General features: G+C 33.1%; 1 protein-coding gene and 1 long non-coding RNA gene across 2 annotated transcripts; both read right to left on the bottom strand.

Annotated features, from left to right (window-relative positions):
• Positions 1–1,728: 1,728 nt before the first annotated feature.
• On the bottom strand, positions 1,729–7,614 carry LOC122297597 (lysine histidine transporter-like 8). Its single transcript, XM_043107707.1, has 5 exons — positions 7,033–7,614; positions 4,768–4,901; positions 3,697–4,124; positions 3,442–3,573; positions 1,729–2,471 (listed from the first exon to the last, which is right to left on the bottom strand). Exons 1-5 carry the CDS (start codon positions 7,413–7,415, stop codon positions 1,986–1,988), a joined length of 1,563 nt encoding a protein of 520 aa, XP_042963641.1. The 5' UTR covers positions 7,416–7,614; the 3' UTR covers positions 1,729–1,985.
• Positions 7,615–16,440: 8,826 nt separating this feature from the next.
• On the bottom strand, positions 16,441–18,035 carry LOC122297545. The gene is made up of 2 exons (XR_006238809.1): positions 17,345–18,035; positions 16,441–17,172 (listed from the first exon to the last, which is right to left on the bottom strand). It is a non-coding gene; the product is annotated as an uncharacterized LOC122297545 (long non-coding RNA).
• Between the last annotated feature and the right edge of the window lie 4,021 nt (positions 18,036–22,056).

Genomic DNA, 22,056 nt, shown 5'->3' with positions numbered 1-22,056 from the left:
ATTTTCCTTCAACAAATATGGAGGACCCCTCACCACCAAACACTCATCGATGCTGATGCATTCACTGAAGCCACCAAAAGCGCATGCAGCTAAATGCTAATTCCTGCCTTTTTCACCAAGCCATCCATATTCCATCATCACAACAAATTCCATCTATTCTGTTCTTCACATGCATCCTAGATACTTTTTTTAAAAATAAAATTAAAAAATAAAAACTATTTTATTGATAAATACTCTACTTTTTTTCAAAATAAATACAGAAGATTTGTATGAACTCAATTTTTTTTAAAAGAATATGCAAGTCTCGATACTCTTCTTAGAAAAAAGTGAAGTAAATTATTAAATAATAATTTTTTATATGTTACAAATTTATCCAATTTTTTAAATATGAATGCGCGTGAATTGCATTGCATATCTCAAGATTGTAAATATTATTTCTTATGTAATAAAAATTCATCTAATCAATATTTTATTTGTTGAGCGATAGAAGAATTTAGTTAAATTATATACTTTTCATAGAGCATTTAATATTAATCAAGAAACTCACATGAGCAACCCTCAAGTTGTCTGAATTTAAATTGTATAATCCACATATCTTTAAATTTGGACAATAACACGAAGCTTTAATAGCTATAAGACTTAATTTATATATAAGATTCAATAAAAATAAATTTATGAACTAATATAATTTTATATATTACATTATATTTAATTTATAATTAAATTAATTTTACAATCTAATAAATCATTTCTCTTTATATATTATTTTTTTCCTATTCTAGCTATATATATATATATATATTTTACCAACCAAATCCTATTCTACATCTTAGAATGCTGACAAAAAGACTTTTGAGACACCTATAACGACCAATCGTGGGTGACATTTGAGGTTTGTTAACTTAGCACTTTTTCTAACATGCTGATATCTTAGGTCCAACCTTTTTCTAACACGCTCTCTTAGCTGTTGAACCTGTGTCCGGAAAGGAGCCTTTTGGACGCCTGACACTGAACACAGCAGATAGGTTAAGACAAACAATGCTGGTGAAGATAAACGATATTTATAATATATGTTTATAATATCTTTTTTTTTTTTTAACAAAAAATAAACAATACTTACATAATTTACGATAATTATTTTAACATGAAACATCAAAACAAATTTATTAAAAGAATTATTATATTTTTAAATCAGTGTATAGAATATACCTTTCAAGTAATTTAAAATAGTAATATTTAAATTATAAGATTTAAATTTTAAAATTTCTTTCTTAAATTAAATTACATCGTACCGAGTACCAACAGTTTAAGGTTTACATCCCCACTGCTTTATAAATGCAATTTTTCTATGGTTGTTGAAGGACAGTGACAACGAATTGTGACTAGTTTGTCCACTTTGTTGTTTAATCCAAAGTGCTTACCAATAGGAAACCTATCTTTAGACGACAAAAATTACGCATTCCAATCCCACCTATGGACTTGAGTGGAGTTCGATGTGAAATAACATAAGCTCTTTTATTTTTATTTTTATTTTTATTTATTTTTATTACATTTCAAAATTTAAAAACCGGGCTGGTTTGGGTGGTGAAATACGTTTATTATTATTTATTATTTTATTATTAATTTTTTTACTATTTTGTACTAATATTCAATATTTCTTTTATTACTATTCACAAAATATATGAGATCATCTCACTATCTAAATGCAACCTTAATGATGCACATATCTTAATAGCAAATCCAACATACTGTGATCCATTTCATTATCTCGACACCAGATACAATCCCATGAAGACTAATATTACAACATAGAAATTGGAGGCTTCAAAATGAATTCAAACATGACAGCAGTTTAATCCTATGAAGTACTAGGAAAGATGTTCTTTCATGACACTTGTTGTATGCCAAATAACATATAAAATATAATTCCAACATCAGTTCTGCAGAGCTCACCCATCCTTTGTTCACTTTCTTTGTGTACATTTTCAACTGGGTTTGAAGAATTTCAACTTAAGTCCACTGTTCACAATGCTCCAGATACCTCCAATGGAAAAGGCCAAGCTGAAAGCAATTCCTAGCCAACCTAGGATCCAATTGAAGTACCAGTTGAAGCTGTATTTTGTAGGCTTTTTTATGAGAACCCACATGAAGCATGGATAAGCAAATGTGACTGGAAGTGTGAGTCCTCCTAACAGACCAGCAAGACTGGAGAGAAAAGGGAGTGCCACCCCTATGAAGAAGTTTACAAATCCGTAAAACACCCGAAAACCGGATCTGACCCAGATCGAGCAGGGGCGGTTGGTTCGGCTGGTGTAGCTGGCTTCAAAACTGTCAAAAACAGGCATGGAGTATATCTGGAAACTGCTCAAACAGTTGAACACGACTAGCAGAAATGCAATCGCAAGAAGTCCTCTTGGAATGTCATGACTATGAAAGGCATACAAGGCATTAAGAATCCCTCCTGAAGGCATCTGTAACAAGAAAAAGAATATTAATCCAACTATCCAAGCAACATGTCTTCTGCATGATGTAATGACATCTTTATGAAAATGTTGTAAGAGAGATCAAATGAGGTTCTTGCATAAATTAATATCAATATAAGTACACACAGGAAGGAAATCCAACTTGGAAAAAGTCATTGATCTATGTTATGATGATTTATCATTTTCATCACTGGTCACAAGAAGGACCCAATCCTTATAAGTTATAACTAACCATATGAGAGCATTCAAATACAAGTGAACTCACCTTCCAAAATCAGGTTCTTCTCTGGTTTAAATGCAAGAAAGAATAAGAGCATCTATCTTGAATTTACAGAATTGGCTAAAAGCTATTTCCTCCAGCATGTATTGTTTCGTTAAAGTCCTCACCCATGCTATACTACCATTTATCCTGATTCCTGAATGCTTAAACTTGACGGGAAAAATGTTAAATTTAATCATTTTAACACCCCCTTTCAAATGTAAGCACAGACACTTCTCCCTTAATTAGTAGGGATCAACATGCAAAATGTTTACCCTTAATTAGTAGGGGATCAACATGCAAAATGTTTACTTTACATTAAAGGTAAAGTATTAAGAAAAGATTCGAATTGAAACCACCAACTTTTTTTTTTTTGAGAAGTAAAAAAAAAAAAAGTTGGTTTATACCATGAAAAACCATCACTTCTCCTGAAGTCCCAAATTTAATGCAGTATTTTGACCATTATTTTAAACAGTCTATGAAATTATTCCCTGCAAAATCCGGTGACACACTAGAATCTTCTTTTAGACTGACTGAAATTTGAAATTCACCTTTTTGTATGCATAGTTGTGAAGAAAGTTTGCTTCTGATGCTTGTAAATCATCATGATTTTATCAATTGATGAGCATCAAGAGTAGTGCAATTTAAGTATCAAGAAGGCATTTAAGCATCCGAGTGTAGTGCAATTAGAATACTTACAAGGTTTCCATAAGCCCAAAAGCCTCCAATGGCAACAGGGAACAAGCACATGGCAATAAAGAAATAAGCAACTTTGGCTCCTCTCCACATAGGGACATGAGCTGGGTGCTTAAATGTAGATGGCATAGTTGCCTGAAACAAGCCAATGAACTCCATTAGATTCTCAAGTTGCACAAACTCAAGTAATGATATTTTTGGATGTTGCTGCTAGAGTAAGAGTAAATTTTATCTCTTCAGCCCTTGCAGAGTGCATACCTGAATCTCCAACACTAAATTGTGTCCTCTGAAAGCAAAAGCAATAATTCCAAGTGCATTCATCACTGAAAAGGCAGAAGCAGTGAAGGATGGCATTGAAAGGGGTTCATAAGATATTGGCGGTGGCCTTTGTTGGCTAACGGAGAGGACCCACACCATGGTGGAGTAAGTGATGGCTGTCACAGCCCCTATGAGTGAAAGTCCAGCAATTGAATTGAGGTTTGGGAGCTGAGATAGAACAATGCATAGAGAAGTGAACACCAGATACCACTCTACCGTTGTAAGGGGATTCGATGAACAGAGGGGCCCGCAAACTATCTGGAAAAATAGTTTCATGGTCTCCCCTCCTATAAGAATCAAAGCTGTCGCAGTTCCCGCTGATAAATAAACAGTGGGGAAGAGAGCAAGCCAGACACCCAATCTTTCACCTGCAAAAGAAAAGTATCTTCAGCAGATTGCTTGCATCAAAAGAATTAGTAAACCTCTTGTACTCCAGTCACCGTTCTCATATTCACTACTAATATTTAACTGCATTTGGAAATGTAGCAAGATCATGTTTTCAAATAAATTAATAATTCTAAATTACATAGATAATCAGTTAAGGTATGATCAACTCCAAGATAGTCAGTGAAGTTATCATCTACTCCCCATAATTTTTTAGTTTCCCCTGTGCTTGTCGTCCAACATAGGTACCCATGTACTCCATGATGATCAGTAAAGCACATTAATATTAGACACCTTGGATAGTCAACCAACAGCAAGACTACATAAATTGTTGAAAATACTAAATTTTAGAAAGCGAAGAGCAAAAGATGGGATGACCAACATCTTTTAATCTAGCAGTATCCGACTTGACCACTTATCATACAAGCGGCCACCCTTCAAAATGTGAAAATACCATAAATATACTCATCTGAATATTGTCAATAATGGAATGGTCAAATATTATTGGGGAAGATCAGGAATAAATACAACTAATCAGCCCTGTATAACAAGTTCTTACAGCCATGTATCTGTTTGTGTAATTATCAATTCGTAAGTTGTTTATAATAAACAGGAATTCATTCTCACCAAATGCTGCTTCTGCAAGCTCAACATATCTGTTGTACCGCTTTCCTGGAACCGCCTCGTGTAGCTGAACTAGAATCCACAAAGTATAGAGTTGCCAACAATAGGCTATGGTTAAAGAAAGTATTCCCCAGCTCCTAAAGAAAAGTAAAGAATGAAAAACATATCAACCAACAAATATTAATTGGTGTAATGTTCGTAAAATTTCAACAGAGCACTTATGACATATGACAGCAAGCATTTTTTCCCCAAATGGTATTTCACTTGGGAAGCCCTTACCCAGTACTGAAAGACTTATAAATAAGAATAAATTAGTAAGGGTTCTAACCAAGATTTGCCTCACCAATGTAAAAGGGGTCCATAATCATATAAAAATAGAAAAAGAAACAACAAGAAAAGGCATAGTTTCCAGTAACAATATTATGTTATTTGCAGCAGCGCAGTGTGGCATTGATGTGATATTGAAATCTGTGAAAGATTTAAGCTAGAGACATATAACCACAGACCACAGAATGTTATGAATACGTGAAGTGAACAATGCCATTCATGGGAGCCATGGCTTCTCACACCAAAAGCCATGGATGTTAGCATCCTGCACTCTGCTTCCTGAAAAAACGACATCCAGCAGTCCAATTTCATAAGGCCTTTCAAAAAGCTTCTCACTGGGATTCAAGGACCACTAGCACGAGCTTAATTTTTCTGTTTAATTATCCAGGAGTATTCAAATGTGGATCACTTATGTTGTTCAGGTCTTCATATCTTTGATGCTTGTGTGAATATCCATGACCAATTAAAGAGTCATTGACATAGGATGGAAAGCTTTTGCATGTTAACCAGTAATAAAAATTTAAAATACATAGTCAAATTTCTTATATTCTCCACAATCACCAATCTGCAACCTGCTTGGATATAAGAAATATTTTATCTCATCTTTTTCACACAAAATATAATAAATAATTCAACTTTTTCAAATTTTAAAATAATAATAATATTAAAAAATAATATTTTAATAATATTTTATTCAACTTTTATCTCATCTCATCTCATATTCTCCGTCCAAACAACACCTAATCGAACACCTAACCCACAAAGATTGTGTATAATGAGAAACCTGGGTTTTCACCATACCCAAGGCAAACATATGTCATATTGAGCTTAATTTTTATCCTTATTCCCTATTTTCCACATGATACAGTGAGGGAATAGTTTTCTAAGGAAAGATCAACCCATTATGAAGAAACATAAGGAGAAAGGGGATAGTACTCAAGGTTGCACAGTATGCCTAAGCAAAGTGCTCCCGTTACTTTTTTGGTGATTTGACATGAATATCTTTGCGTTAGTTTGTTTTTGCATATTAAATGACTTAAGATAAAAGTTAAAATTAAATAAAATATTATTAAAATATATTTTTATAATATTATTTTTAATTTAAAATTTAAAAAAAATTGAATTATTTATTTTATTTTATATAAAAATTTAAAAATATTATAAAAATTAAATGAGATAAGAACGGGGTAAAAACAACGGAGGCCATGAAGCAGATGTAAAACAAGGACTAATCAAAGTATAGAGGGCCTTCTGTCATAATCCCAAAAAGTCTTAACAGAATTATGACTGGCCCCAGTACGAGAGGTGGCTTTTTTTCTCTAGAATAAATTACTCAAAAAGCAAAAGATAAAGGACCCCGAATGACTTGCCTCAAGGATGTTTCATTCTTCTTTTATTAAACCACATATATCAAGAACTTTACTTAAAAAACAAAGAAAAAAGAAACTTACCATGTACCTTTAGTCAAATTCTTGTGACTACCAAGCATGTGGAATGCAGATAAAGAGAGAAATATTCAAGTAAAAGGAAATCAATGGTACAACTGCAAAGACACTTGTATATACGGTACAAACACAACGTTTGGGAAATTCAGAACATGTAAGAAACCAAAAGGAGTTCCTCTTTTGAAATTAATTTCATGAATAAGAAGATAGAGAAATAACATGAGAGTTGTTAATTAAGAGCAAAAGTATGAAAGAAAGGGAAAAACAAATCCTCAACAAGAACTGAGAATTCATAATTGCAGACTCGAGTCAGACATGCCCGAGCAGGCAGGCACATCAGAGTTCAGAAAGGTCCTTGCAATGGCAGTGCTACAGGAGCTACTACCCAACCTCCCTAACTATCTAACTATAAATGAGAACAACTATAAAAGTAAGAGCATAGAAAAGGTGACGAATATATATATATATATATGTATGTATGTATATATGATTATACCAGCCGAGAAAAGAAAAGGCCACCGGCAAAACCAGGGCCTGGAAGCCGACCCCGGCATTGAGGTTGTGAAACGCAGCATAGTGAGCATTCCCATTGCGAGACTCAGTGATAGGAAGCCATGCGTCCTGAGGGTTGAGTTTCGTGAGATGTCCGACCTCTTCCAAATAACCCTTCATGTTGATCAGCACCCTCTTCATCGGCGTCCCTATCGGGCTCAGAAACCGAGGAGATATAAACGAAGTCGGAGTCCACGCCGACGACGATTTCCCTTCCTTCCCCAGCTGCCTTGGCGACCTCTGACCCGACGGGGTCTGTGTCTCCGGCGTAGACGCTCTCGGCGTCGCCGGAATCGATATTAACTCCATTTCTGGCCTTTCCTCCATTCTTCCACTTCCCAGCACAAAACTCTTTGTCCCTCTGCAGCTCTGCTGCTTGCCAAATGCGGTGTTTATATTCTCTATCAAAAAAAGCTTTAACTTTTGGCTTTAGCTCTATCGCAACTCCACTCTTCCAGCTTACAAGTGTGTATCTCTATGTGTCTAAAAGAGATTGAGTACGAGAAGTAATAATGGAGACTTCTCCTATATTTTTCTTCCCGTTCCTTCGTTTTCTACGTTCGCATTAATTATTTCAATGCTTTTCAGCGTGTCGGAAGAAGTGTCAGTTGCGAATCAGAGCGTGGGGTCTGCACACTTTCGTAGAACAGAGACACTGGCCGAAAACCATGAAAGTTTGAACATTTACATCTCAACCGTTGGTACGTGGGACCCCATTGTTCGGACGGTGAAGATTGGGTTCGTGAACGTAAGTCTCGAGACTAGGTAATTAAGAAGGGTTGCGGTGCGGTTCGATGAATGATCATTTGGAGTTGGGCCCGGACAGGAGTACTCACCATTTTGCCGAGGGAGGGTCGGGAAACGGAGTCACGCGCGTGATGATGAGGAGCGTGCCTCGCGTGCAAATCTCCTGTTTTTGACCGTCAACTTTTATTATTGTGTAAATATATATTTTTGGAAAATATTACTATATCATTTGAATTTATTTCTTCGTTTTTAATCGCTTATATATTTATATATTTTTTATTTAATAATAAAATAAGTAATTTTTAATATATTAATACCTTTTTTTATTTTTTAAAAATATTTAAATATATGAAAAAAATATTACATAACAAAAAAATAAAAAGAGAAATTTGTGTTAAGTAGCACCACACCTTCATTGCTAGCGTCAACCTAACATAACTCGTATTTTTTTAGAATATGTTTATAATATATATATATCGGTTAGGAGTGTGACGAGGGTGATAATGATGATTTTCAAAATTTATTTTAAAAATTCTATATAAAGTAGAGTTATCATTTTCCTGATCAATCGAATGTGTTATTTATTCTCATTATCTATAATGCATGCCAACGAGACCAATCTTTGAGCTCGTAGTTCAGTCCCTAACGTCTTAAACTTGAGCCCTTTAGTATATGAGCTTATTCCTTCGAAACTCTAAATATCATTTCTAATATTCTGCTAACTGATTGGTTAAAATAATTATTATATATTAAAAAAAAGTGACGTAGTTAATTATATTAATAAAGTACGTAAAAGTAACTGCATATAAATATTTTATCTATATATATTATGCAATTATGAAAAGCATTCTTGGTGGAATATAATAGGGATCTGATTGGATTTTCCTAATAATTGCTGTTGCATTTTAAGATTTCTTTCCCAACAGAACAGCTACGCAATTAGATAACAAAGGAAGACAAAATGAATGATGTGTATTATCTCCTTTTTAAGTAGAATTTCTTTGTTGCTTTTTGCCTTAAAAAAAATGAGAGAATCTTTCTTTTGGATGAGAAAATAAACCATAATTAATATTTGAGATGTTCCCAAATGACTTATAATTATCTTGTTCTCAAATAATTAATGGCACCTTTGTTTTATCATTCATGAGCTTTGTCTCCAGATGTTTTCCTCATATCCCAACTCATAATAATAGATCATAAATATGCTTTCTAATGTCTTTTTCCTTTTGTAAATCAAAGATATAAGAAGATTAAAGGGTACTACGTGCCTCATACAAGACACGACAAGAAAACTGTTTATTTATAACTAATTATTTTTTGAAAAAATAATTTTTACTATTAAAATAAGTCTGTATTTATCGTAAATAATCACTCTGGCTACAAATAATCTATTACAAATTAAATAATTATTTTTCTTATAGCGAGAACTTCATTATAGTGAGTGTAGTCATGTTAAGTGGAAGGAATGATAAAATAAAGAAGAAAAAGATCATGAACCATGTATTCAAACTCATATGCTTTAATTAAGTTACAGAGAAGAACTCTAAAATTTCTATTATCATTTTTTTATAATAAAAAATTGCCAAACGGCTTACAGTTTCATTATAATATATTAAAGACGTACATTCATCTTATCTCCAGTATTTTATATCCAAAGCATCATTTGTGTCTATTAGATTAACCACTTATCTATTTATTTATTTATTTTTACTTATATTCTATAGAAACTAGAAAGATTACTCATTGGTAAAAGCTAAAACCTACCATGTTCGTCTCTCTTTATAGGTATAAAAAAAAAAAGAGAAAATATTGGTTAAAATCTAAGAGTCTATTTCGAAATACAATTACTTTGAAGTATTCTTAAACTATTTTTTTACTATTCACAAGCTATTTTCACTCCTATTCACAGATGATATGAGATATTCTTAATATTTAATAGTGAAATAGTTTATAAATAGTAATAAATAAGTTATAAATAATAGTAAAATATTCTAAAAATTTTTGAAAACAGTTGTGTTTCCATACATAATTTCTACATCAATCAACAAATTTTAATGTTATTTATTTTTCTTTCATAAATTAGCATTCAGGCCTTCTTTGGTTATACAGTTAATATGAGATATTTTGTTAATAGTTGAATAATATATTATTATTATATAATTTTTTAATATTAATTTTGTTTTTGAATTTAAAAAAGTTAATTTTTTTAATTATATTTTGTGCGACGATTTGAAAAAATTATAATGATGAAATGAGATAATTTATATTTGAATAATTATGAAATGAGATAATTTATATTTAAATAAGAGAAATGATATTTACTGTCGTGATTATGCAAGCGGCGTGCAGTCGCTTTGAAAAAAATGAATTAATATGAGACTTATATGAAAAAAAACTAACTTTTTAATCGTAGATTCTACTCTTTTTTAAAATGATTATGCGGCATTTATAATTTTACGATTGTATATAGTATTACTCTTTAAAACATAGTAGACCTAAATATTACTTTCTTTTTTTATCTTTTTTATCCTTTTTGTGAACATAAGGCGTTGGAAGACGTACTATCTAACGTTATCATGGATGTACTCAGGCATTGGATTGGACGCAATGGGAAAGTGTGGACGCAAACCGCAATGCATTGGATGCCGATTGCCGCCTGCAACCTGCAAGCTTTTACCCTAAAGCCAACCGTTGGCTGCCAACGCATGCTTAGCTAAGCTCACGCACTTTCTAACTTTTTTTTTTCTTTTTTTTTTTAATAATTGGGATTATTTCAGAATAAAATTTCTATTAATTTTAAAAAAATTCTTAATCATCATCAATATTTACAAAAATATTATAAATAATTATTCTCATAAACAAACATTTTTTTTAATGATATCGATACCACCATGCCGATGAAACGAGTTGGTACAATATCTGCAATCATTTGTTTTAGCTTTGACCCACCTGTTGGAATCTTTACTTATGACTGTTCTTCTTTGATATCTGCATATAGTGCAGTCCAATATGGCACTCAAGCATCTTTTGACATACAAAAAATGGATCAAAATTGAACATATTCCGATGAATACACGGCCAAGTAAGTATATACTTGCAAGTCATGCCATCAATAAAATTAAGGCAACGTCTTTTTTTAATTTTTAAAAAATAAAAAAGTAAGTATATATTTATAATATCAAATATAAAAAATGTGTCCTACTATCGAACATGATCGTCAACTTGTAAGTTAAAGGTGAATGGCGCTAGATGCTTACGACCACTCCAATGCTTAAATCATTAATTATATAATATAATAGCTCAAGTATATCATCAAAAGTGATTTTAAAATTACTTATTACTTATATATAGGCATTGAGATTCACTAGATTAAGACTGTGATTAGATTGCCTTTACGTGATATCTAGCTATGAGGTTTATTTCTAAATAATTAGAATCATCTGATCGTCATATCATGACTTATCGATCCTATTAACCAGAAGGATTAATCGATATATTTGGATATCTATTATTCAAGAGTATTGGGTTATTGCAGACCTTTAGCCAGCGATTTGGGATTGGCCAATATTTGATTCTCATCCTCCACCAAATTTTTCTAATAAATATATATCACGAAGAAAAATATTAAATATATTAAAAAAATTAAAAAAATACTCACTTTTTTACATCTCAGTTATTAATATATTAAAAATTATGATGGTTCGAATTAAAAAATACTAACAAAATTAATATTATTAATAAAATAATAAGTAAAATTATAAATATCCGTATCCGTATCACTACACCCATAAATGCATGCACTGAATATGCTGCACAAACTCTGGAACAGTGGCCTGCTCACTAACTCGAGTAGATCAATAAGGTAATGATTAATTTAGTTTGACCATATGTTTGAAGGTGGAGACTATTTGAATAGGATTTTACTACACAATCTCTCAACATTTTAATATTTTTTTTTTAGTTTTTAATATTTTTTTAATATTTTTTTTTTGAATTTATTCTTTTTAAATTAATTTAATTATTTTATTCATTATTTATATATTAAATATTTGATAAAAAATAAAATAATAAAAATTTAAAAAAAGATAGGATGTTGGGGTGTTAGGAGGTTGTGTAGATTTTTTCATTTGAATAATTTAGTTTTATCTTAATTCTATTTTTTTTTTTCCGTGCTATCTTCTTTTAGAAATAACTTATCACAAACTTCACATGATCTCGATCGAATTTAATTCATTTTGAAAGAGCTAGCATGGTGTCTAGCAATTTCCTTTTAAAAATAAATCCTTAGGATGATTGGAGAATAAAATGATATGATAATTTTATAAATAATAAAAAAATAATTTTTAAATAATAACAAAATAGTTTGAATTAAATATTTATTAGATTTTAAGAAATAAGAGAAAAAAATTAAATAAAAAATATTATAAAGTTAAAATATTGTTATAATAAAAATTTTTAATATAATTTTTATTTTAAAATTTGAAAAAATTTAAATTGTTTTTTGTTTGAAAGTTTGAGAAAATTATAATGTTTAGTTTAAAAGTATTTATATTTGAATGATGTTTGTGAATAATATGAGATGAGATGAGATAAAAACTGTTTAAAAAATGATACGAAGATGTGTCATCTTGAACAATAAATCAATTACCACTAATATTGATCATATCTTGACATTTTTTTAGATACTTCAAGCACAAGATCCATGATAATATCGGGAATGATTTGTATAAATCTTAAATAGATAAATCTCGTATAAGTCTTTGTAAGAAAAGTAGACTCCATTTTAAAAAAATGTAAAAAAACTATTCTTTATTATTAAGATTCACTTTTTTATAAAAAAAATTTGTGTGAGATTTGTCAATTTAAAACTTGTACATAACATTCCTCTAATAATATTTTTCCAAGGAACTTCCTCCACGTATAAAGGTGCGTGAATGAAGATTATTAGCATTCTGTTTTATGGCTCTTACCCAAACTTTCTTAAATAAGAAATTTTATGTTCATCTACCTATTTTATAGAAAAATAAATTTAAAAATTTAATATATTCTATCGACTCACGTCAATTTAAAACTTTTATTTTTATAATATCTATGTACAAATCAAATATTTTCTCTTCTTAAATACTTAACAAACACAAGTATTATAATAAAAAAATGATTTTTTCTATTTTTTCCTCTTTACTAGAGAATAATGGTACTAATAGCCAGAGTCACGAGGTTGTACCATGCATGCACGGCTGATGGTACTGCAAGAGTGTCTCAATGGCAGAGTCAAACAGTAGCAAGAAGTACAACGGCGAAATCAACCGACACGGCAAAAACCCAAGGGAAAAGACACGCCGAGTCACAACCAAGATCAACACTACTGGGCTCGGTGAACCTACATGAATGAGAACCAAATCCAGCTTGGGGCTTTGAAAGTGGACTTTCCTAAGTTTTTTGAAAGTGGAGAAGATCCACTCAGATGCATGTGTGTATGGGCCGAGCCTGAATCCATCCCGCGGTCCATGTATGTATCAGTGTATCACTGCCGAAGAGGAAAGTAGGCGAACATGTCCGGCCGATATTTACCAAAAATATCTGAATTCGACCCGCCAATCAAGGTTTCCTCTCTCTCTCTCTCTACACATATATATTAGGATGAAAAAATATAGTTGTAAGTACAATTGTACACTAATCTATACATCAATATGATGTGATTGGTTAAAAAGTAGATTTTATTGAAAACATTGTTAATTTAAATTTTAAATATGAATGAATGAGTATTGGTACACAGATTAGTACGCGACTGTACTTGTATATAACAAAACTCTATTAGGGCAGATCAACGTGCAAACGTTTGCCTAGTTGAAAAAAATGATTATTTAAAAAATATAGTTAATTTCAATTAATAATTTATGACATAGGAAAAAAATGTGAATTCTAGTAAATAGTTTTTACATTATATAAAATAATAAAATTTATATAAAAGACAAGTGTTACACATGTTATATAAAAATAAGAGATATATTATATATCAGTTAGTATTTATTCCACACTCCCATCACGATGATATGAACCCATCTCTCTCACAACGTCTCTCTTCTCAAGTCCTTTCTCTCTCATTCTCTCTCTTTTTTTATTCTTTTTCTTCCCCCAACCCTTCTCTTCCCGTAGGTTCTCCCTCCCCCCCTATTTTTTTCTTTCTCGTCTCTCTCTACCCTTTGCAATCCTTCTCTCTCACAATAAATAAATCTCAAAATTTCTCTCTCCCAACCAGCTTATCTCTATCGCCATTGTGGGGCAATAGAAATAGAAGAAGGCGTGCGGTGCCTTGCCTTTGTGGCTCATGACACGAAGAAGAATTGAGGACGAGATGCCACAGTTATCTCAGGCTCGGAGGAAAAGACAATTGCATTATAGTCATAATTAATTTAATTTACCAATAAATTGAGTTAAAGAGTGTATAGTCTTTTCACATCCAAATATTATTTATGAATCATTCATTCTAATCACTCTTCTATTTTTTTAATATTATTTTTCTTTATTTAATATTATTTTTATTAAATAGATTCTATTTAATTTTAAATATTTTTAATAAATTAGAAATAGAATTCTATCACAGAATAAAATAAATAAAAAAAGAAATCTAAGAATAAATAGATATTAATTATAAATCAATATTATTAAAATGATGTTTATATGAAATATTGAATATAAAAAAATAAAATAATAAATTAAATAGGATAGGTAGAATAGAAACTTCATCCTAATTCCTAAACAATCTAACTATTTGTTTGGTCCATTTTAAATCATAGCATACCACTGACAGTGCCTCTTGGCAAGGGATGTCATCTCATATGGGGTCACTTACATCTGTTGTGACATGTGCGAGCCGGTATATTGATGGGATCAAGAAGAGTGTAATTCGAACCACATTTCGAGGCTAACGAACGAAGTTAACGGAAAATAAAAAATATTAACGGAAAATAATAAGAACTGTTAAAACAATTCTTATATTTAATTTTTTTGTTAAGAATTAATTTTTTATTAATAAAGATGTAATGTTTTTGGTTAATTAAATAACTAACGATGTAATGTTTATGTAATTAATAAATAATTACATGTTGTGATATATTATAAAAGCAAAGAATTAATAGCATATATAGCATGGTCCTATAAATAAACATCGTCTATAGTTTTATGAAAGATGTTTGAGATAATTTTAATTCTAGGATGACGATCCAACATTTTCCTCATCTTGCATTGCTTCAATAGAGAGGACATTAAAATGCCTATATTTTTTCTTCTTCAATTTCTCTAAATCTATATAAACTTGAATCTGCTAAATTTTTTTTGACAATTTCTCCGCAACGCTTTTACCATATGGTCGATGTTCTTACAAAATAAATTTTGAATAGCAGATTAATCTTTCATATATTCAACGTGTAAAGTAAGAAGGCAACAAAATATAAATAAACTATAATTTAACTACTGATTAAGAGAAAAATCCAACGAACCATAAACCTGAGAATTCCAAATTTTTTAAGTTTAGCTTCTAGAGAACCAAACGCAACATTATGATTTTCTTTCTATCATAGCTATAATAATACATCAACGAAACCAACCAACGTTTATGAAATCAATCCTAAACTCTTCGTTGAATGAAAAAATTTTCCTCTGAAATTTAGTGATCCAAGATAAACCAAGTAATTTTCAGACAACTTCACGGATCACACTGCATTAAAATCAACATTCAAATACAATCTATACAAAGGAAAAAAATGGTTATTTGTAAAAGGATTGATTTCACTAAAATAATTCCATAAGCTCTGAAGAGTCCTATAAGGTCCACAGATTCATCCCAATAAAGTTTCAAAAACACCTTCAACATATACATGCAATCACTTAAATAAAATCTATAAGCATGTCAAAAGCATTTTTAATTTGATCCACTTGCCCAAGAGGGTAATGTCGGAGAAATAGGTAAAAGAAAGTAAGAAAACATGAATCCAATCACAAATGAGACGTGCAATATCTACAGTGAAAAATGAAGGATGGGACACCTGGAGGTGATGAGTCATGGTCACAAATATATACTCACATCCCACCCTGAACAAAATTTTCAAAAGTAAAGGTGAATGGCCCAACAACAAGAATCTAGTGAATTTATAATGAACATAAATGTATGAGAAAAATGAGACTAACTACATACACAAAAGAAGCTAGCACACTATAAGAGCAAAAATTCTAAATGAAGATTTCTCAAGAACAAACGTATCACATTGGATTTTAGGGCCAAAACACTAATTTTCTATTAACCCAATAAAAAAGGACCATGACCTGCTTATAGATATAAAGACTAACTGCTTTAGGCTAAAAGGTTTAAACAGATAAAGGAGATGAAAGAGACATCATCGGATTTGAGGAGTTGACGGTGGGGAAATAAACATCAAAATTACAAAACCATTTCTTAATTAGCAAAACAATTTGTTTACATTTCATGAAAGAAGAATTTTATTATATTGGAAAATGTCGATCTCAATAAACTTTCATGGAACAGAGGAGATACCTTTGGAAGTCCACCATTTCCCAGTGCTATATCCATAACAAAAGAACCTATGCATACTTAGTAAAACAATTGATATTTCTCTTTTCTGTCTCAGTTATCTCTGACCAAACAAGATGGAAGAAATTACAAAGAAAACCAAAAAAAAGTGCTAAAGATTGAAAATAAAGAGTAGACAACTGACTAAGGTCCTGGATCTCAACTTTGGGCTATTTGATCTTCGAAGCGAACGAATTAGTAAAGCTGTGGGATTACAAATCATTAGCAAGAAAAATGAGAGAGTGATCTTGACCGGAAGCAGATAGACCTGAAAAAAAAAAAAAAAAAGTCTATTTGCACCCGGCAGGGAAACCCCCGCGTACCCGTCTCTCTCATAAATGAAATGCAATGTTTCATATACACCAAATGACCAAAATCACTGAGTCTTTGCTGTTCCTTCCCTTCCCTTTGTCAAAAACTCTGCTTCTCCCTTCGTCTACCCACGAATACAGGTTCGTCTTCTCATCTTTTTCTCGACTTCGTCTTCTCATCTTCTCCTTGACACCTGCTCACTCTCGGTCATTCTCTCCCTCTGCATTTGATCTTCCTCTCATCACTCTCTCCTTCTTGGTTTCTTTCTTAGCCAGCACCAACGTCAAGCCTTCCTCCAGCCATCTCTCAAGGCATTGCCTCACATCGGAAACACCATGAAAATAGCCTAATCAATGTGCTGCTCCTTTCACTGATACAAGTGGCCCTGTTTTTTGTCCCCGAAACAGAGCAGCCAAAGGAAAGTGCCACCCAAGTTCACTGTTTTTTGGTTACTTTTGTTAATATAAATGATAAAAGGCTTGGGAACACTGTTTCTGGGCATTAAAAGTATGATATTATGCAAACAACATATAGTTATAGTTCATCATGGAAACATAGCATACCTCGGGAAAAAATCTAAAATAAATAAAATAAATAACACCCAAGCTACATATCAATGCATTCTCTTTCAAAGCACAAAGCCCAAACGGAAATGTTGCACCTGAGGCACAGAAAATGTTGCTAAAGGCAAGAACTCCGACTTCCAAAATAAACAGATTTAGAAAGCATCTAGACCTATTAAAACAAAAAAATAAAGTGAATAGATCCGTTCTTCTCAAACTGCAGGTGCTCTCTCTCTCAGACAGCCAACGCTTTCTCTCTCCCAGACGGCACTCGATCCTTTCTCTTCTTCAGTTGGTTTCATTTGTATAAACTCTGTTTGTATTTCTTTTTTTTTTAAAATATATCGATTGACGTGCGGTTCTCCCAAAGGTATCCAACGCCGGGTACCTGTATCAAAGCTGAAAAATAAAAACCAACGCTGCAGAAAAATAAAGAAGAATCAAAGAAGAGAGAAGAGAGAAAGAAAGGCAAATAAAAAGAGGAGAGAAGAATCAAATAAGAGAGAAGACAAAGAGATGGAGGAAAGAAGTGGTTTTGGAGAGAGAAACAATGAGAATATGTAGAAAAAGAAGACGGAAAGGTGGAAAAAATTAAAGGACCTGACATGTTATACTTTTAGCCGACCCCACGTCTGATCATTTATATGAGTAAAAGACAAATAAAGCCTCATATAAACAGGCTAAAAGAATAAAATAGAAGGATAAAAAAGTAATGACATAATAAACGACTACACACAGAAAAACGAACGGAAGGGACGGAAAAACAACAAATAGACGGAAAAACAATAAATTCCGTTTTATACATATTTTTTATATATAGAAGATATATATATATATATATATATATATATATATATATAAAGATATATATGTATATTGTATGAAATCTTTGTATGATCGCCACACTATATCTTTTATTATCATTTAAAATGAAATTCTTTATAGTTCTATGGACATAAACACATTATCAAACTACGTAAATCCTTGTGTCGTGCATGTGTGATTAAATTTACTTTTTTATATTATGCTTTTTATCTTATTGTTACTAATTGGAAAGGGATTTTTCCTACTTGCCCATGGGTAAGGCCGGGGTAGGACATCCAAGGTCCATCTTGGCCTAAGCCTCATCCCCCAAATGGACCTGATGCTGCTTAAGAAGTTCAGCCCTTGAAATATGCTAACTAGAGAGGGGAAGGGCATAGTGCAGGAAAACCAATTGACAGGGACAAATAGGACTCGCTCTCTTGACATCTCTTGCGACACCTAGCAATAAAAGATCTACACTGACAAAGGGCGAGAAACTCATGCAACCCTCCATTCTTTGACAAAGGGTATGAAGAATAACAATTCCTATCATCTATCGGAAATATGCCACTCAGGGAGCCACACCTCATTAATGGTGCCACCCCTGGACTCCACGTCGCATTGATGGCACCACCCCGGACTTCACGCCACATTAAAAGACATTGACTAGGCTACAGTTTGGGGGGGGGGTGATGTGAACCCCCTGACACCGAGTACGAGATGCCCCCCAACTAAGTAAATCTTATGTTGTGCACTTGTAATTAATTTCACTTTTTTATATTATACTTTTTATCTTCTTGTTACAAACTGGAAGGGGAATTTCCCTACCGGCCCATAGTTAAGACTGGGGTAGAACATTTGAGGCCCATCCTGACCCAAGTCTCATCCCTCAAATGGCCTTAATATTGCTTAAAGAGCTCGGTCCGAATTATGCTAACTAGAGTGAGGGCCAATAGTGCGGGAAAACTAATTGACAAGGACAGAGGGGACTCGCCGTCCAATAAAAGATCTGTGAAACCTAGCAATAAAAGGTAGATGGTTCACAAATTTCGTGGCCACTCAAACTTCCAACAAAAGAACACTAAGAACTTTAAGAACACTCAAACTCACACACACACTTCTGATTTCTCTCAAGAACTAAGGGGGAGATGGCTTTCAATTGCTCAAGAGGAGTTGGAGTTGAGTTGTGGAGGAAATAAGGGGCTGAATGGGCTTTTTATAGGCTGCCAAAGGGGAGGAGATGTTGGCCTAAACCCTTGGAATTGGGTTCTATGAGCGGTGGTGTAAGGTGAAGAAATTTTAGATTGCTTTCATCAGCTTGTGTCATCTTGTGTAGAGGGAATAGTGGCCTAACATCACCATGACTTCATCAAGTCAGGAGCTACATGAGACCTACAGAATCTGGTCTGGTCATGGTGCAGAATAAAAGGAAAGAAAAATAGATAAACATCATGCATAAGCAGATGGTTTCAATGGATGGTTTTCCTTGGCAGATTTCGGCTTTTGTTTTCTTGGCTAGGAAAAATGTGTCCAAAGCTCATGATAACCATGAGGACCTCCTGCGGATTGGGTGGTGAAGGTGGTGGTGTGGGTTGTTGGCTCAGCCAAGGGCAGAAGGGAGGTTGAAACTCAACCAACTTGGTTTTCATCCAACTAACACCTAAGGTGCAATTTAGTTTTGGTGTTTTGGTTTGGTTCTTGAAACTAAAATCGCCCAAGGCTTGGTCTGGGTTTAAAAGGATCTCATGTGGTGTTTAAGGACCATAGCACCCTTACGAACAAGGCAAAAAAAGATTGGACTTAAGGGCAAAATAGTCCATTGCACACAAAGGGCACAAATGTTTGTCGATTGGTGTAGTTTGCGGTTTGCTATGTTATTTCCCTAATGACATGTGTGGAGGATTATCTAGGCTCCTAGTATGATCTAAGAATGATGTATTTAAGTAATGGAACACGAAAGTTTCAAATCAAAAAGCTATAAAGATTAAGAAACAAAATTAAGCTCAAACCAAGGTTTAAAGATCACTAATCATGGGTAAGTTAATTAATGGTCCTAACCAATTTTCAAAATTTAACTTGGGTTCAAAGAATTACTTAGGGTATGATATGGGCTTAAGAAATCCCATGGAAATGTGCATTGGGCTTCAATTTGAAGAGTGAAGAGAATCAAAACAAGGCTTTGGGCTTTGTTGGGCTTAAAAGGGCCATGAGTGTGAGTGGAGGTTTTATAGGCTTTGAGTGTGGGTTGATTGGAGGCATTTATTTCCAAATTTTGAGGGATTATGAGAGACCTCAAAGTTCACAAAGATGGGCTTGAAAAACTCACTTTGACCTAATTGGGCCATGGGTCAAATTTACACTAAGTTGGGCCCAAAAGGCATTCTACCTCAAACTTGGGCTAACCTTTAACCTATCAAGACTTGCACTCCTTAAAAGGCTTGGTACAAGTTTTTAAAAGCTTGGCCCATTTACACTCTGCAGTTCTAAGGGTCTTACTAAGATTACTAATGGGCTTACTCCACTAATCCTCCAAGTTTAACAATCAATTATACTAATTGTCATGGTCTTAATAATCTAACTATTCTTAATAATAAAATATTTAATGCCCAAAATCATAAACTTAATCTAAGCACACTTAGGGACTAATCCTAATAGTTAATTAGGTGGGGTGTTACACCAGTTATCTCCATTAGAGAATGTGATGAAGAAGGGGTCCTTTACCCTCTTGATGACATTTTGGTAGTAACCATGTCGTTCACCAACTTCCTCACAAGAAGGATTCTCATTGACAACGAATGTTCTACCGACATTCTCTTCTAGGATGCCTTCATCCAGATGGGGATTGATTCCACCCACTTACAGTCAATGTCGATGCCATTGAAAGGATTATCTAGGGACATGGTTCAATGAGTGGGTGCCATCACCCTATTGGTCCTAGCAGGCAAAGCCCCTTGTGCGGCTTCAACCATGGCCAACTTCATAGTGGTGAAAAGTTTAAAAAATCACTATAAGACATAAAAAAAAAAAAAAAAAAAAAGAAGCCTATAAAAAATAATATACATAAATACGTATAAAAAAAATCTTTTAAGAAGTGTTAAAAATATTTTTTTTCAAAAAATCTAGGTTTTAAACATAGATATCCAAATTTTTTAAAAAAGTGCTATAAAAAAATTTTCAATAATTTAAAGGTTTTTTTTTTTAAAAAAAGAAGCAAAAAATAAAAAAAAGTATTAAAGCCGGATATCCGGTTACAACTTGGGTATCTAGGTCCAAAACCAACACCCACCTGTTGTTATGACTGGATTTATCTGGGCAAATATATATCCACCTAGTTTTTAAAAGATCTAGATCCGAATCTTGTTGCATAGCCTTAACGCGCAACTTGAAGTGAGTGGGAGTGTGGTACCCATCTAACACAACCAATTTAAAGGAAGCTAAATAGGTGCAATCAAGTGCACTATAGACTATTAGAGATGTGCTGCTGAAGTCGGGAAGAGAAACAATCATCCATTCTCGGACTAGGGAAGCCTAACGAGCACAATTATATGTACATGATGGCCCGTCGAGAGCTTGCCGACGTAGTGTTTTAAAAGAAAAAAGAAGAAGAACAAATGAATTCCTACAGAACTCATCTGATAGAAATTGGTGGGATAAGTGGAAGGGGAATTTCCCTACCGGCCCATTGGTAAGGCCTAGGGAATTTCCCCAAATTGCCCTAATGCCATTTAAGGAGCTCAGCCCTCGATTATTGTCAACCAGACATAGGGGCTAGCATAGTGCGAGAAAACCAGTTGGCAGGGATAGACAGGACTCGCCACCCTTGACATCCCTTACAACATCTAGCTATAAAAGATTTGCACTAACAAGCGGGAGGGAAATGCACGCAGCCCTCCATTGTCTGACGAAGGGGATGAAGAATAGTAACAACGATTATATACCAGCAAGAAGCCACTCG

The sequence above is a fragment of the Carya illinoinensis genome, chromosome 15 (assembly GCF_018687715.1).
Source record: "Carya illinoinensis cultivar Pawnee chromosome 15, C.illinoinensisPawnee_v1, whole genome shotgun sequence".
NCBI classification, from domain to species: Eukaryota; Viridiplantae; Streptophyta; class Magnoliopsida; order Fagales; family Juglandaceae; genus Carya; species Carya illinoinensis.
Note: the sequence above shows the minus strand (reverse complement) of the source record. Positions and strands in the feature narration are given on the sequence as shown.

Coding starts and splice junctions, on each gene's coding strand:
- LOC122297597 (XM_043107707.1), bottom strand. CDS start 7,415: ATGGAGGAAAGGCCAGAAATGGAGTTAATATCGATTCCGGCGACGCCG. Junction 4,125..4,767: donor GCTTGCAGAAGCAGCATTTG/GTGAGAATGAAT, acceptor TTTCTTTTGCAG/GTGAAAGATTGGGTGTCTGG. Junction 3,574..3,696: donor ATTTAGTGTTGGAGATTCAG/GTATGCACTCTG, acceptor GGCTTGTTTCAG/GCAACTATGCCATCTACATT.